Here is an 18,239-nt window from a genome sequence, read left to right as displayed (position 1 = left end):
AGTTCCTCGCCTTGCAAAGCAGCAGCGTGAGATTCTGCTGAAGCACACTGCATGTGTGTGTGTGTGTGTGTGTGTGCGCGACCCATATTTTTCAAGCCTGGCTCATTCCTCATATAAGAGGAAAGCCGGGAATTGTGTGTGTGTGTCACAGAGAGAAAGTGTGCAAACCAACCCTTGGCGTTGGCTTCACCAGCTGTTGATGCTCTCAACTCCAGAGTGCTCCTTAGAATCACTGAAAGGGACCCTTGGAGGCCATTTAGATCAATCTGCAGCTGAATGAAAGGACCTTGCAGTGGTGGCATCCCAGAGTCAAATGGCTGGCTGGCTTCTGCTTCAAACCCCACAGTGAAGGAAAGCCCATCCCTGCTTGACGCAGTCAGTTCCATTTTCTAACATCTCTTACCATTAGGATACATCTCCTAACGTTCAGCTGAAATCTGCTTCTCCTACAGTTTCCACCCATAGCTTCTGGTCTCTGGAACAACAGAGAGCATGCCCACTACATTTTCTGCATTGAAGCCCTATGGAAATCACTTCCCACAGGAGATAGTTATGGCCAACCAACATGGATGGTTTGAAAAGATTAGGCAAATCTATAGACTCTCCTTCCTTGGAGGTTTTTAAGCAGAGGTTGGATGGTCACCTGTCATGGATGATTTAGCTGAGATTCCTGCATTGCAGGGGGTTGGACTAGATGACCCATAGGGTCCCTTCCAACTCTCAAATTCTATGATTCCATGATCCTATAGGAGGACAAGGTGATGGGATGGTGACAGCAGTCACGAAATTAAAAGACGCCTGCTTCTTGGGAGGAAAGCAATGACAAACCTAGACAGCATCTTAAAAAGCAGAGACATCACCTTGCTGACAAACGTCCGTATAGTTAAAGCTATGGTTTTCCCAGTAGTAATGTATGGAAGTGAGAGCTGGACCATAAAGAAGACTGATCGCCAAAGAATTGATGCTTTTGAATTATGGTGCTGGAGGAGACTCTTGAGAGTCCCATGGACTGCAAAAAGATCAAACCTATCCATCCTTAAAGAAATCAGCCCTGAGTGCTCACTGGAAGGACAGATCCTGAAGTTGAGGCTCCAGTACTTTGGCCACCTCATGAGAAGAGAAGACTCCCTAGAAAAGACCCTGGTGTTGGGAAACATGGAGGGCACAAGGAGAAGGGAGCGACAGAGGATGAGATGGTTGGACAGTGTTCTCGAAGCGACTAGCATGAGTTTGGCCAAACTGCGGGAGGCAGTGAAAGATAGGCATGCCTGGCATGCTCTGGTCCATGGGGTCACGAAGAGTCGGACACGAATGAACAACTGAACAACAACAGCCATGTTGGCAATGCTTTCCCTCTGTCAGAGGCAGTATGCCTCTGAACACCAGTTGCTGGGAATCACAGGTGAAAAAAGGTGCTGTTAGATTAAGGCCATGCTTGTGGGTTTCTTATAATGGACATTTGGTGGCCACTTGGAGCATAGGACACTGGACTAGATGGGCCTGTTGACCAGATCCAGCTGCAGGGCTCTTCTTATATTGTCGTTGTCATCACCATTATTATATTTATTTTTACATCCCACCTTTTCCCCAGACTTGGGTTCAAGATGGCTTATTTATCATACTGCCCTTTGGTGGCTTTAAAAGGAAAATTGGACAAATTCACAGCTAGGATAAGGCTAGTTAAATAAATTGGAGTTCTTGTTAGTAAATGCACCAATAAAAAACAGGCCAAGAACTCAGGCCAATATAAGTTTCAATAGTGAGAGTTATCCCTACTCACAAATCAAATGTGAATTGCAACAAGAATACATATAGTTATACAGAAATTGTAAACTCAAAGTCACAAGGATATATGCAAAACAATAATCTGTTACAGCACTGGATATGAGAGTCTTTAAATTGAGTCAAGTTCACGCTAGTCCATAATCAGAATATATTCATGCCATGTTTGATGTAAAGATCTTAGTCTCAATCATTGATCAGAAGTCAGAAGTCAGTCATAAATCAGGACAGGGCCCTGTTTCGGTGTATTCACCTTCATCAGCTAAGTTTTAAGTGTGTCCTATTATTTTCCACGTTTCTCAGAGTTAACAACTAAGTTTAAGAAGATCAACATGTATCCTAAGACTAAGATCTTTACATCAAACGCGACATGAATATATTCTGATTATGGACTAGCATGAACTTGACTCAATTTAAAGACTCTCATATCCAATGCCGTAACAGATTTTTGTTTTGCATATATCCTTGTGACTTTGAGTTTACAATTTCTGTATAACTATATGTATTCTTGTTGCAATTCACATTTGACTTGTGAGTAGGGATTATTCTCACTTTTGAAACTTATATTGGCCTGAGTTCTAGGATAAGGCTAGTAGCAGCTGCTTGTTAAGACTATTTATATATTGCCTCCACTATTTTTAGAGGCTTATTAAGAAAATAAGGCAGGAGGAGAAAGGCGAGTCCAAAACACCTGGAAGGCATTGCAGTGGCTATGCTTGACTTGGGTGATTGACAGCTGGAAAGGTTTTGCCTTTCCAGCATCAGATTGGTTGGGGTTACCACTTCCAACTTGTAATGGCCAGAGGGGAAAGACAGGCTGAATCCGACTGCTGGAGTCAAGTTTGCTTTGGAATGCCAGCTTCTGGGAATCACAAGTGGGGAGAGTGGTTTTTGCATTTGGGGGTTGTTTCCAAGGCCCTTGTAAAGGGTGGGGTGGGGTGGGGTGGGGGAGCACTGCCACACTGGCACGCACACACACACACACACACACACACACACACACTGTAGGAGGGGGGCTTGTAGTACAGTTTCTCCTCACCATCCCTGCCAAGGATGGAAAGCAAGAATATCAATGTGGAACCCTTGCCTTCTGCTTCTTTTCCAGGTTGTATGTGGATTGGTTCAAGACAGGAAAGGCAAGCGAATGGACATGCCCTGCCCCGCCCACTTTTACTTCTGGCCCTGCCCACCATGGTCACGTGGCGCTCAGAAGGTTGCTGAGAAGGGAGGAGAACGCAGCCCATTGGGAATGGTTCCTCACCTGTGCTCTGGCCACCCCACCGCACTTGCCAACCCAATAAAGCAAATCCTTACACATCCTTATAAATGGGCTGTATCAGCAGCAGCTTCCCCAAGCTACCAATTTAGTTCTTCTCAAGGGGCTTCCACCCACGCTTGCTGCTGTCATCTGTTATCATCTATGGAGGCAAAAGTGATAAAACCACTTCCTCCCAAAACGTGCAGGCCAGTGTGGTCTCCTGGTTTTGTACATCCATTCTCCTTTATTGCTATTATTAGTGTGTTTTTTAAAGAGGCCCTACTAACAATTATTGCGGTCTTTCAAGTGGATATGGTGCCTTGTTGCCCTTGGTTACACGAAAAAAAGGAAGGTAAAGGGGGGGGGGGATGAATGCTCGTGTCCCACTGGACCAGCTATGTTAACCTGACGTAAATTGTTCTTAACATGTGCCAAGTTGGAGAGAGGAAAAGGCAAGAGCTGAAATTTCACATGATGCAGGATGAGTCCGATTTGAAGGCAGAGGCTGCGGGCACACCATACATATTAAAGCACATTCTCCCCCATCCTCCAAGAATCCTGGGACTTGGTAGTATACCCATCACAGAGCTACAATTCGCCACAAACTACAGTTCCTAGGATATGTGGTGCATATGCAGCCAAAATCTCTCTGAGTCCAGGGCACTAGAGAGTCCACCTAAGACATGGGGAGTTGGGGAGGGCTGCTTCATTGTGCATAATCCACCACCACCATCAGCAGCACCATCCTGGCATTCTGCAACTGGCAGCCTGGTGCAGAATCTGGCTCCCCTGCCAAGGATCTTAGCTTTTAAAATGTGAACTAAAATAAACCAAGCTTCTAGCCCTCATGGCTGCTGCTTGGGGAAGAATGCTGAACCTGAAAGCTTAGTGTGTGTGCGGGGTTGGGGTAGCAAGCATTTACTGGGCAGTGTCTGTGATGTCTCCATTTCAAGTCCTCTTGTCCCCTTGCCTAGACCACATCAGGGCCTCAAATACATGCCAGGCATCTGCACACACAACCCAGCCTTGTAGCACTTCCACGTAAGATAAGATCACCCAGCAAATTAAAAGGAACATTGTCCTAAATTTAAAAGGGGAAAGAAAGGGCAATACTGTTGTTTTTCTCCCAGAAGCAAAGCAACTCTGCAGCAAGCCAAGAGATGTGAAGCACAATATGCTACATACTCCTCCTCAGAAAGAGATTGTGCCTAGTACATAAGGGCAAGATGTGTTGTTATTGTTTTTTTTTTTAAAAAGCAACATGTCATCTGGATGAGCTTGGTTTATTAATATTTCACAGCGTCAAGATGCAAGCTACACCTACGTTCATCTTTATTTTTAAACAAGACACCCTGGGTCCAATTATAGATTAATCACATTTTGTTTATCATGGCATCCGTCGCTTTCCCATTCTGACAAAAGATAAAGAGAGGAATTAATAAACCATTAGTTGATTGCTGCTTTTAAAAATTGGTTTGAACACCGTATGTTTTGAATTGGGGGGGCCAATGCATGTAAAGTTACAAACGAGCATTTATTTTACCTATCTGAAAAACTGTGTAAAATCATTAACGGAGTCTAAAAATTTAGTAAAATTTGTATTTCCTGTGATTCCACCCATAACCCACCAGGTTCCATTTGGGCTCCGCCCAAAACCTGCCATGTTCCCTTCTGGTTCCAGGCTTCTCTTACTGTCATAAATATTCGGGAGGGAACACTTTTTCTCACCCACTCCAGTGATACCCCAATAATCCCCCCCCCATTTTGAAATCCTGTCTACTCAATTGACCTTTGCCCTCATCAGTTTCGATTTAATCACCATTACTCATGGACAGTTTAAGCTGCCCAACAAATGACTCTGGCGGGAACAAAGCAAAACACGTTGCTACAAAAATCTGCCCCATCTGCAAACTGATCTGCACTTTGCAGGGCAGTTCAGTTTCTCTGGAAGGTACCTGCTGAGTGTTTCTCAAACCTTGCTAAGTGATGAAGGTCCTCCGCTGCCAGATGACAGTGGAACTTGATTTTTAACAAATCCTCATCTAATTGTTCAAACTGATAAAAGTATACTCTGCTAAAACTGAACTGCTTGATAGCTCAGCTCTGAGGTCTTGCCAAGCACACTTTGCAGGTGTATCACTCAATATTTAAAAGATTATCCAAGTTGGAAGGGACAAAAACTCGAGCAGCTGAAAGTGTGACAGTTTCAAAGTCCCCAACACACTAGTATCTTTGCAGTACCTCTTCTTCTGCACCATCATCTAAATTTACCTTGGGGGTGGGCAGAAATACTTTACAGTTTCAAACCCATCACCATTGCTTCTCCCTCTTTGTCAATTATGACAAGTCTTCTCTATGCTTCTTGGTTTCAAAACTCAAATGCAACATATAATTTTGACAAGGGCTCACAAAACTCCAAAAGTGCTCTCTTTTTCTTCAAGGGGAATACAAGAAACCCATTAACAATCTCTTGCCAGTTCAGTGGGCATGTGGATGCAATTTGCTAAGGCCGCATATATGTATCCTGATATTAGGGAAAAGCTGTATGAATACAAACCACAGCCTGCTAGGGGCCTGCCTGGTGCATTATCTGTGCACAAGGCAGGTTTGCGTTGGCAGTAGCAGTGAATTTAAATGACATTTATATTTAACATACGTGTATATATACATGGGCCGGCAGAAAAGCTAAGTGTACAACACAGCCAAGATTCCTCACTTACCACATACAGCTTCCTCTTACTGGCCTTCATGGCTTGACAAGGAAGATAGAAAAGCCAGAAAATTCGGCAAACACCGCCACCAAGGTTCCATTCTGACTCCGCCCATATGCCCCAACTAAGGTTCCATTCTGACTCCGCCCATGCCCCAACCAAGGTTCTATTCTGACTCCACCCATGCTCCCGCCAAGATTCCATTCTGACTCCGCCCATGCCCCAACCAAGATTCCATTCTGACTCTGCCCATGCTCCCGCCAATATATCATTCTGACTCCGCCCATGCCCCAACCAAGCAGGGGCGGAGCAAGTGGCGGGCCGCCCTGGGTACCACCCTGGGGGGTGACACTCGGGGCAGCGTCCCACCCCTGTGATCGGTGCCGCCAGCGCACGGCAACGTTTAAGGCTGCAGCACGTGTGTTCACACGCTGCAGCCTTAAAACTTGCCGTGCCGCCGCACGGAAGGGGTACCGGCCGCTCGCGCCTGCCATCTTAGGTGGACATGCGCAGTCCACCCAAGATGGCAGGCGTGAGCGGCTGGCACCCCTTCCGACCATGCGGTGTGACATCACGGCACACGCGCGCTAGGGGGGGTGCCCCCGCTTTGCCGCCCCGGGTGGCAAAGAGGCTCGCTACGCCCCTGCAACCAAGATTCCATTCTGACGCCACCCATGCTCCCACCAAGATTCCATTCTGACTTTGCCTATGCTCCCACAAAAGCTCCATGTTGGCTCAGCCCACACCCCCATTGAGATTTCATTCCAGCCTATGTTTCCCCACTTTCCATAGCTGCTTGCCCACTGCAGTCCATGGAGGATGTGTACACTCAGTACATGGAATCTGCAGACACAGTTTGGTCACAGGAAGGTGCGATGAGCGACAGTGTATAACGAAAGGAGAGGGAAGGGTGGCATCCTAGACGATGAGAAGGGGAGAAAACTTGGAGGAGAGGGATAGAGATTACAATTGCAGACAATGTGCCATAAAATTACTAGGGGGGGGGGGGCTCCGTCCCCCAAATACATGTCTCCTTGCTGCTGTTGCAAATGGATTGTTCACTGTTCTGGTTTGTGGATAAACTGCCGACAATCCCTAAACATCAGTTGAAAAAGTGATGCAATAGCTAGAGAGTTGGTTTCTGTTGGCAAGATTGGGGTGGCAGGTCCAAATGCCCTCTTCAGCCCTTGGGAAGTGACAGCATCGCATTCACGCACTGCAGAGCGTCTGTGTTTATACAGCAGGCACACAGGGTTGCACACCATCATGTCTGAAGTAGGCATCTGCATCAAACTCACATCCATGCACCGGGGGAATCACCCCGAGAGGATGTGTGCAGCTTCACCAAATGAGACGGCGGAGAGAGAGTCATCATCTGTAAATGTGTGAAGGGCCCTCATCTCTGTCCTCATAGGGTTGCTTATGAAATTGGAATTTCACTGAAAAGTGCTCCAGAAAGGCAGAGAACAGGATGTTTGGCCTTGTAGAGAGAGAAAGACAGAAAAGTAGGACTCTCACGCATGAATCACAAAGAGTATTTTCTTTTCTTTCCTTCTTTTTCCAAAAGGGCTGGGATTTGTGGACTTTTAATTGGTTTAAGGCAGAGGTTGCCAACCTGGCAGCCTCTGGAAGTTTTGGGTGACAGCTCCCAACAGCACTGGCATCTCACAGCTCTGTTGGCTGGGACTGATGTGAGCTGGTGGTGCAAAACATCTGCAGGGCAGCAGCTTAGCCAAGACTGGTTTAACAGTGTATCATGATACTAATCATTGCCATCACCAAGAGTAGCAGCAGCAGCAATGAAGAATTTGAAAGACAGGTATTTTAAAATATGGGGTGTTTAAAAAACAAAACAAAACAGGGAGAACCTTAAGCAAAGCCTGAGGCTCTGGTACATAAAAGTTTAAATAAATCATTTGATTTTTACATTTGTTTTAAAGCTGTTCTGTCATTCAAGTGGATGGTGGAGGGTTGAACAGGAGTCTTTCCCCTGCCCCTTTTTAAATCCTCACAACAACCCTGCGAAGTACGCCAGGGCAGGAGAGAATGAGGTCCCCAGAATCAACCAGCAAACAGAGATTTGAACCCAGGCCCCTAGCCTAGCACCTTGTTGACGTCAGCACGCTATTGTATAATCATCAACATTAACGATAACACACACAATGCAACAAATACAGGTGTTTTCCTAGATTACCAGTACTGGGAAATGTCTTTTCTCTCCAGCTGGCAAAAGCAGTATCAGACAGAACATTGGTGCTTGCTCTGTGGGGGGAGGAGTCATGAGCAAGAGGCAGGGAAACAGATCACTGGGTCAAAGGGGTGTTCCTTGCAGGAGGTATCAACCCCACCAGATCAGCTTTCAAGTACCGAAAACCAAAAGTTAGGGATAAGATCTGGAATTTGATTTTGTCCCACTACTCACCATCCTGTGGCGTTGGCAGCTGCTGTGGAAAATAGTACCCTGGTTTGTCTGCAAAACAAAAGATGGGGGGGGGTGGCATTAGTTGAGAGATTTCAGAAAACACTTCGAGCAACAGAGCTGTTGCCTATTATTCCTCACTTGCACATGGCACTGTAACAAACCAGTATTCAGAAACATCAAGGTGAACTCCGTATCCCTCTCAATGATCTGCAGATCTACTCAGATCTACTCAGTGACTGCAAAGGAACTTAATTCCAGGTGAGCATGCTGTGACTGCAGCTGGAATGGTTTCTCCGAAGCTGGATCTTTCCATACTATCAAACTGTATGCCCTAAACACCAATCTACAAATGAGGGTGCTGGCTGCCTCCCTTAGTGACTACCTGTTCTGGACCTGCTTTCTGCCAATCAGCCATGTCTTTGCAGCAGATGTAATAAATGGATTCAATTATCATGCAGAGCAGGTTAGTCATCCTGGGGGGGGGGAAGCTGCCGTGGGACCGCGCCTCTCAACAGCAGAGCCTAGCCAGCATGGCCAATGGTCACAGATGTTGGAAGTTGCAGTCCGGAGGCAACCCCCTGGTGTATAGCAATGTGGCAAAATATGATTTGACTTCAAACAGAGGCAAATCTATCGTGCCTCTGAATGATGCCCCATTCTGGGCTTGATTCCTTCCAATAAGGAAGTCTACCAAGGACGGACTCATGTAGAGTCAGAGGGGCAGACTCCCTTGAGAGCAGGTCAATAAGGCTCCAAAAGTAAACTTTTTTTGGAGCCATGCCCGTCTCCGATGCTAATTCAGAATTTTAAAAACGCACACTGATGCTTAAGGGGTCGCTGTTTGTATCCACACACAAAAGCACAAACGAAAACCCAATAGTAAATATATTTCTCTTCTAGCACTGGGGGAGGTAAGGGATGTGACAGCAGCTGCCTTGGGCGAGTCAATCCGTCAAGGCCCCTCCTGACCCCAGCTGCGATGCAAATCAAACTATTTATTACCTATCGTGCAAGGGTCTCCCAAGACACTGATCCATCAAAGCCATTTGAGTTGATTGGTGACCTGTGTTTGCAAAGCTGCCGCTTGTTATCCAGTTAGGTTGGGGGAGGCCGGGAGAGGAGGGGGTGTCATAAAAGGCAGGAGAGGCATAAGCTACCACTGCCACAACCCTGACCAAAAGAACCTCTTTTATTCATTCTGCAGAATCAAGGAGTAAAGACCCTCTTCAGGCAGCAAGTGCGGGCCAATTAAAAAGTGGAAAGATGCATGCTCAAATACGGCCCACCCTGTGTGTAGAAAGCTAGCATGTCAAGGAGAAACCTGAGTTAAAAATACAACTAGGCAACATCTGGAAAGAACAGCATACTAGTTTGTTAGAAAAACAAAAAGGCTAACATATCCCATGTCTACCACTGCAATGTTTGGACCCTGTTTTTCAGGGTTTGGTAAGAAATCAAGGCTCTAGTCATCTTGGCTGTTAGTTGGGTGTGCCCAGCAGTAATAACTATTTCCAGTGGTTGGAGGGGGGGCTGCATTTAAATCATCATCACAGAGAATGCCCCGCCGTGCCTGTACAGAGCAATCCTATAAAAAGATATCGCTCTCCAGAAATGTAAAATGAGCACAGCTTTTCCCAGGGTGTGTATGTTTGTCCTCTACTAACACCCGTTGTCACAATCAAACCACAGCTGTCAAATTTGCACATCTGCTTCTGTATGTCTGTATCTCCTCTCAGACAACACACACTTGCGTGTGTGTGTGTGCGCGCACACACACCAGCATTTTGTACAACGCTGGGTATAAAATAGCTGCGTCTCGATAGAAATGCCACCCACACACTTAACTGCCACACCCCAGTCTGCTTCTATATCCAGCACAAGTAGCACTTTAGGGATTCTCAGAAAACAGAGGCGAGCCTTGAAAATCCAAGCCAAGGGCAGAGCCTGGGACCCCATTTTCTTTGGTAGGACCTCAGCCCTGTGGCATGTGAAGTCAGAATGAACGACAAAGGTGTCCCGGAGCTTGTGCAGAGAGCGTTGCTCCTTTTCTTATGTGTGTTGGGTTGGAGCAAGGGTAGTCAACAGGGTGCCCTCCAAGGTATCGTTGGACTCAAAACATCCATCACTTCCAGCCAAGCCTGGAAATGATTAGGGATTTCCAGGACAAAAGGTGCAAACTCTGGTCAAAAGATGTCATTAAAAACTACTTGTAGGTAGCCTGCAGATAACACCAGACATTTTGGGAGGGAGTTGTTGACTATAGATTACACTAGGCATGGGGACCCTTTTTCAGTCCAAGGGCGGCATTCTCTCTTAGGCAACCTCCCAAGGGCTGAATGCAAGCGGTAGGTGGAGCCAGAGGCTAAAGTGGGCGGGGCAGGGAATGCAAATTTCACCTTTGTACAATAGGCTAGTTTCCACACACACACTCAAGGAGGGTTTGAAGCAGGGCCAGTGAGGGTGTGCGGTCTGAAGAGAGTTTCAGGGGCCAATTAGAGGGGCATGGAGGGTCACATGTGGCCCCCAGGCCTGAGGTTCCCCATCCCTGCTTTACAAACAAAAATACCAGAGGGTTGCTTGTTGACAGTAAGCAACATTGGGAGAGGGCAACTGGAAAAAAGAAATGACGGGGAGGAGATTTTGCCACCCAACCCTGCTTCTGTCACCCACAAAGATTCGGTTTCAAATGCCCTTCCCTGCCCTGCGTGGCTACACCCATGATCTGGGCTATACCTCTATCATGCCACTTTAAACAACCACAGCTTCCCCCAAAGAGCCCTGGGAGCTGCATTTCAGGGTGCTGAGAGTTGTTAGAAGACCCTGATTCACCTCACAGAGACACAGTTCTCAAGCGTGGTTTAACAACTGATCCCTCTTCCCAGGAAACTCTGAGAACTGTAGCTTTGAGAGGGGAACAGGGGTCTCCTAACAAATCTCAGGACCCTTTACAAAAGCAGACTTTCCAGGATTATTTGGGGGAAGCCGTGGCTGCTGGAAGTTGTAAAATAGTGCTTTAAATGTATGAGGGGAGAAGGGGCCAATGCAGGACGTGTCTGTCAAAATTGTACGAGAAAATGAAGCAGTGGGAAATGAGGTTTCATACCGGGTAAAATTTAGGTTGGCGGAAAGAGCAGGCCCTCTTTTGAGCATCACTGGGCAGAACTTTATGTTGATAACAGGCACTGTGATTTCCAGAAGTGCTTTGAAATGCAATATTAAAAACGCAAAGAAGGGCCCTGGTGGATGAGACCCATCTAGTCCTGTTTCAGGTTCTCACAGAGGCCAGTCAGATGGCTCAGGGATGCTCGGCGGTCGGGCACAAAGGCAAGAGCCCTCCCTCACCTTGGCTCCCATGAAGACCCAAAGGCCCACCAAGCATCTGTTTCCTTTGTTTTGTTTTGCTCCTGAGCATCTGGCAATTTAGAAGTATACTGCATCTGGGCATGGAGGTTCCATCTGGCCATCATGACTAGTAACTGCCCCTCCCTAACCAGGGCTGTGAGCTACGCACAATACAGCACAGAAAGCAGCATGCATTAGGACATGAGATTCAGTACCCAGAGAACACCAGCTTCACTTAAACACACACACACACACACACACACACACACCTAAATATAAGCACATTCAGGCTCTAGGAGCTGTAAATGTAGACTCCGCCAAGGAAGTGTTTGATCAGCGATTCCACTTATCTGGGGATAGGAAAGCAAGATGAATGCCATGCCAGATGAGACCAAAAGGTCCGTCACCCTGTATCCAACACTGCCAAGTCAGATGCTTCTGGAAAGCTCGCAAGCAGTGCATGAAGGCAGCCCCGTTTATCCTCCTGCTTGCCCCCAGCGTTTGATATTCAGAGATGCACTGAGAAACGCAAGGGGCTGCCTCGTTACCCCAGGTGTTTGTACCTGTAGCCCAGTACTGTTTACCCTGTCTGGCAGCAGCTCTTGGAGACTTTGGTAGAGAAGGGTCTTGCCCATTGTCTGTACCTGATCCTTTTAACCCTAACTTGGGACTACATCTGCATGCAAAGAGGGTGCTTTGCCACTGAGCTACAGGTCTTGTAGGAAACAACACAGGAAGCTGTCTTCTACTGAGTTAGGATTAACATTTGCTTTCCTGGGTTTCAGCAGAGAGTCTCCCCCAGTTCTACCTGGAAATTGAACCCGGGTCCTTCTGCATGCATCACAAATGCTCTTCTACCCCCATCCACACACCGAGCTGCAGCTCTTCCCATATTATGAACACAGCAATCTGACGAAGACTAAGTCCACCTAGCTTGATAACGTCTGCACTGACTGGCAGAGCTCCTCCCTGGGGTTTAAGACTCCAACAGCATTCACAGCCCCAACTAGAAAGGCCGGGAACTGAACCTGGGACCTTCTGCATGGAAGGCAGCTGCTCTGCCGCTGAGCTACAAGGTCCCTCCTCTGAATAACCGTCTCTGCACATGGAAGAGTCTGCTTCGCTACGACAGCCAATAGCTAGCAGCAGCCCGACCCCCCCCCCCCGGTCCATTTCAGGTGAGGCATCAACGCCAGGCATATCCCCCCCCCTTGCTCCCATGGAATGGGAATTAGTTCAGAGACACAGCTCAGAGCGAAGAACACAGCTGTTGTGTGCAAAGCAGTTTTTATCGACACAAGGAAATCAAAGAGGCATGAAGGGGTTGCATCCCATGTCAGTCCTACTCAGAGCAGATTACTGAAGATGACAGACTTCGGCTTGTTAATTTCAGTAGGTCTGCTCTGAACAAGACTCAACTGGAAGCAACCCAAAGTCCTATGGGGCCATCCCTGTTTGTTCAGCCTGCATTTAAGCATCAGCAATGGATTACAGGTTTAGTAAGCAAGCAAATTAAGAGAGCCACACCCTCCGAGCCACACCCATGTTGCCTTTAAGCTCCTCCCCCTTGTTTTTCCCCCGCCACTGCCGCCACGTGCCAAGGGAGACACCTACAGTTGTTGAGGAAAAGCAGGACAGCGAATCCTAGCGTGGAGGTGGCCAAGAGGATCAGGCAGATGTTGCAAGGGATCATGAAATAACGGACCACTAGGGAGACTTTGTGCTGGTACATCCGGTCCCTCTCTAAGGAGCCGGGCCCCATGGGGTACTGGCAAGCGGTCATGCCGCTCACTGGGGCCCAGGCCCCTACCGGGAGATCCAGGATAGCGGTTGCTCTGGGCACAAGGAAGCTTGCGCCCCTCGCTTGCCCGTTTCAAAAATGGCGGCTGCTTTCTAAGTGTTCTCAGGAACTGACATTCTCAGGCTGGCCGGCCGGCATGAGGGGTTCAGAGTTCAGGAGGAAGAACCAAACGTCGTGTGGGCCATCTTGAGGTTGTAATCCAAATCTAGGCGAAGGGAAACCTAAGCCAAAGGAACTGGTGTCCCGTCAGGCAGCTTCCCCTCTGAGGGATTCGAAGAGTCATCCCCTCAGAACCAGTCATGAGCGCTGGGGTTCCATCCTCAACAAGCCAAGCAACGCCTGCCACGGCAAAAACTGTGAGGGAAGACTCTGAAGGGGCCCCGTGACTCTGGAACGCTCCCCAAATCTACCATCCGATTAGGAGAGAGGCCAGCTGGGGAAACAATGCAGGATAACTCCATCCAACGGTAACTCCTTCAGCAGGCGGCTTTCGCGGAAATAAAAGGGGTTATAATCCTGGTTTTCAAGACTTGTCAAACCCTTAGACAAGGAGGAGTACGCTATTGTGGAGAAAAATTAGAGGGTGAGCGGGGGGAGATAGATCTTCCAAGAACCTCGAACATTAGTTGAATCTTTGGGGGGGGGGGGTCCTCACAAGGTGTGGCTCACTATTAAACTGTCGACCCGGTTATTGGGTGGTCCTCGGGGCTGGAGCGAGTTCCTCCAGCCCATGCGCACCTCTGACAACATGTGTTGTCAGAGAAACGCATGTTGAAGAGAAACACAGAAGAAGCGAGAATGAAAACAGACCCCTGCATGTGACACACACACACACCCAGAAACTTAATCCAGAGAGGGAGCTGATGAATTCTCTTATCGCCTCTGAGCCAGGCAACGGGGGCCAGAATCCCCTTTTCTCTGCTTCCTCTTTCAAAGGGATTCCAAAGTCCACCGAGGGCTCAGCTGCGGTTTCCTCGACAGCAGCCGGCGGCGGGCTCTTTGGCTGGCGACGGGCTCTCTTGATGGGAGACGGATCCCGAGCTCCTTTCGCCGATGCCGGAACAGCTGCCGAGATGAGCTAAACGCACGGCCACCTTCTCTCCCTGCACAGAGCCAGCATGCCAGCCCTCGCTACAGAGCTGCCGGTTCCTCACACACCAGAAATGAATAAAATCATCCCAAGAGTAAGAAGCAAAAAAAGAAAGGAAACGTGAAACGCAGGTTTGCAAAAGGGCACAGAGCCCCGATTCAAGAGTTCTGGCAACACAGGGTGCCGCTCGCGGCGAGGCTCAGGATCGGAAGCCGTCAGGCGTACAACGCACGCCCAAGTTTCTCAAGCCGCCCCCCGGCCCCCCGCCAACGACTGAGGGTGGCGAGAAAGCCAAGCGAGGAAATGAGACGACTGTCCGCGGCCGTTCCTTGGCTGTCCGCTGCCGTCCCCTGGGCACCGCTGCAGCTTTGCTGTTCTCACCCGGCGTGAGCTGTCCATCTCCGGACATCAGGTCGCGGTTCCATCCTTCCCTGACCCGGGTCTCCCTCAAAACAAAACCAACAATGCAAGAGTTCGGCTGTGGCAAGGAGGGGTGTTGGGAGGCTCTCCTCCGCGGCTCAAGAGGTGGAGAAGCGGTTAAAAACAAAGGAGAGAAGACTGCGGGGAGAGGGTGGTGGTGTGTTCTTCTTTCTCTGGAGGGAGCTGCTCTCATGCAAATAGGAGGCAGGAGGACCCCTCGGGCACCACCCCCACTGCTTTTCGAAAGATACCTCTGGAGCTACGGACACCTGTCAGCATTTCCAGGGAGATGGGAGGGAGGGGTGGGGAAGGAAGGCTCCGTTCAGCTCTCCCTGCCTCCCTGGAAGAGAGCGAAAGGGAAATTATCTCCCCTCCCTCCGCTCTCTCCAACCATCCAACCCCCGCCCCCCCTCGACAAGCCCCACGTCTCATTTGTGAACTCAAGATGTTGAAAGGGGCGGAGAAGGCAGTGTCAAAACTCATTATGTGTCTCTTTCTCAGCCACTCTGAGCTTCTCGCCTCTCTGCACACGCACAGACACACACACACACACACACACACACACACACAAAGGCGCACCCTCGGCCAGCAGGCAGGCACATACAGGCTGGGTCGCCTCAACAGCTGATTTTTTTATTTTGGTATTTTTGAGTGAGTAGAAATGCCAGGGAAGATCCTGGCAGGATGGGAGTGTCAAAAGGGGGGAGGATGGGAGGACAGCGATATGGATTGTGTTACAAGCTGTAATGGAGTACGCGGGGCAGGGTGTGCGGGCGGGGGCAGAGAGAATGGATGGGAAGACAGAACAGGAGATCGCTACTTTTTGAAGGAAGGGAATTCCCTCTTTAGAAAAGCAGGGGGAATCGTCCGAGAGTTGTGAGCCGGCTGGATGTGAAAGCAGGGAGGGAATTAAAAACACCCTCCTCCAAGTCTCATAAAAGGAGATGGAAATTTTCACATTGCAAGTGACATTCTTTCTCTCAGCTGCTGCTTCTCAGCTGGGACAAAGCCTGGGATGGCTTTTTTTAAAAAAAAGAAAAAAGACTGACAAAAATATTTGAAGGAGCAGCCTACCAATAGTTTATCCCCCCTCCCCCAGCTAAATGAAGCTTCTAGGCTCCAAAGCAGTATATCTCTGAATACAGGTTGCTAGTGGATAAAGTCTGATGAGAAAGCATTTGCCATCACACATCTGCTTGTGAGTTTCCCAGAAACACTGTCTGCCCACTGTCGGAATTCTCAAAATTTTCTGCCTTAGCGCACATGTGCTATGACAGCCCACACATGCGCACTGATAACAAGAACAGAGTGTGATGTGACCTTCAAAATGGGATTCTAGGGCAGACAAAAGGAGAAGGGGCTTTGCATGCAGAAGGTCCCAGGTTCAGTCCCCAGCATCTCCAGGTAGGGCTGAGAGAGACCTCTGCCAGAAAGCCCAGAGAGCTGCTGCCAGTCAGGGTTGACAATACTGAGCTAGATGGACCAATGGTCTGACTCACTATAAGGCAGTTTCCTATGTACATAGATGATCACTGTAGGAAGCAGGATGATGGACTAGGTGGACCTTTGGTTTGGTCCAGCAAGGTTCGTCTTAGGTTCTTAAAACTGCCATCTTACACACTGTGAAAGCCTTCACTAACCTGGTGCCCTCCAGATGTTTGGAGACTACAACTCCCATCAGCCCCTGCCAGCACAGCAGCTGCGGGTCAAAACATCTGGAATGCACCAGGCTGGTAACGGCTGCTCCAATGCACCATAGGAGCTGCTGCTGCTGCTGCTGCTATACAAATTCTAATAAATAATAGTAATAATGAGCATGTTTCAAATAACCGCTGCACTAGTGGGAGCTAGTCCAATGATTCCTGCCAGTGCAATGGAATTTTGCCCCCCTCTTCTGCCCATGAGCACCCCAGCAGTTACCAGATCTGCTCTGATGGGTGTGTGGAAGCCCTAGAGCAGATTTAGGAAGGAATGTGTTTTGGGAAGAGAGGGATGCATTGTCCCATGAAGAACGTGTGAGTTGTTCTGTGTGCACAGAGCGCTTCTTAGTGCTAGTGTGATGTGTCAGACTACTAGGACCTGGGAGACCAGGGTTCAAATCCCCACTCAGCCATAAAGCTCACTGAGTGACCTTGGACCCAGTCACTACCTCTCATCCTAACCTACCTCACAGGGCTGTTTTGGGGATGAAACTAGAGAAGGGGAGAGGCATGTATGCCACACTGTTGGAGGAAAGGTGGAATATAAATGTGATAAACAATGATAAATAGTCAAGTACATGATAAATAATGATAAACTCATTATTGGGAGCATCCAGCCTCCTACAGAAGGGAACCGGGTAGTGGTGGTATGTGACCATTTCAATTTCCCACAATGCTTCTGGTCCAACATTTCTCTGGAGCATTGTGGGAAATGAACAATGGTGGGGGGACCCCACTGTGCCAAAGGCCCTCTCAAAATTAGAACTGGCCCTGCCGCTTATAATTTTTGCTCCTGGTGGCAGAACCTCCAGGAATCATGAAGAGGACCTGGAGGTGTAATTCATCAAAGGGGGCTGAGCAGCATTTCCACCCATCGGTGTTTTTGACAGGGGCCTAAGGGTAAAAATGTGTCCTAAAAGTGAAACAAGGACTTGCACCAATGATGCACGAGTTAAACACACAGAAACGCACCCTAACCAGCCTGTGGGACCATCTCCTTAGCCAAGAATGCCTTGGATTTCAAAGCCACACTCTCTTGGAAACAGTTGGACCTAATCCAAAAGCTTTAAATCTCCCATCCCTCTTCCTCACCCCTGGAAGAAACATGGGGGTGGGGAGTGGCAAACAATTAATTTGCATGCCTCCATTTGCATGTTTCCATATGCAAAGCGAGCCTAGCAAATCTCATGAGGACGGCAGGAATGCGCCCCTTTGAGACGGCCCCCGCCAAATACGTGCAAGCAGGGTGCAAAGAAGCCTGTCCCTTTCCATGCTCCTTGGCAGCAGAATATGACCCCCCCTCCCCTGCACAGACAATGGTCTCGAAAAAGAGAAGGAGAGGGGAAAGGGAGTAATTCACTGACAGAAGTGAACCTTGTCCAGGCAGACTTTTAACAGAGACCCGAACTGCGATGATCTATCTGTTTCTGGTCTGGCCAAATCAGTCTGCAGGTGGAGGGCACAAAAGATGGAACATTCCTTTGTTCAATCAATCAATCAATCAATCAATCAATCAATCCCTACACACAGAAATAAAGAGTCTCAAGAACAAACTGACATGCTAGATCTCTGCCTGCCTGCCTGTCTCTTTAGGGATTGATTGATTGATTGATTGATTGAAGGAACATTTGAGCATCTCCCTCCTGCAATACAGGAATACAGGAAAGTGCCCTATAGTAAGTCATGCCATTTCCCCATCTAACTCAGTACTGG

The 18,239-nt window shown here is 48.4% G+C and overlaps 1 protein-coding gene across 6 annotated transcripts in view; it reads right to left on the bottom strand.

Annotated features, from left to right (window-relative positions):
• Positions 1-18,239, bottom strand: part of AGRN (agrin) — a 231,126-nt gene that overhangs the window by 123,278 nt on the left and 89,609 nt on the right. For 4 of the 6 annotated variants that reach the window (XM_033156285.1, XM_033156287.1, XM_033156286.1 and 1 more), the window contains exon 3: positions 8,174-8,221. In XM_033156285.1, coding sequence (XP_033012176.1) covers positions 8,174-8,221 — 48 coding nt within the window. Of the gene's footprint in view, positions 1-8,173; positions 8,222-13,129; positions 13,411-18,239 lie in introns of those variants that run through there. The other 2 variants (XM_033156289.1, XM_033156290.1) reach the window with 2 other exon arrangements.

Source organism: Lacerta agilis, chromosome 8, assembly GCF_009819535.1.
Source record: "Lacerta agilis isolate rLacAgi1 chromosome 8, rLacAgi1.pri, whole genome shotgun sequence".
NCBI lineage: Eukaryota > Metazoa > Chordata > Lepidosauria > Squamata > Lacertidae > Lacerta > Lacerta agilis.
This window is presented reverse-complemented; position numbering and strand designations above follow the sequence as displayed.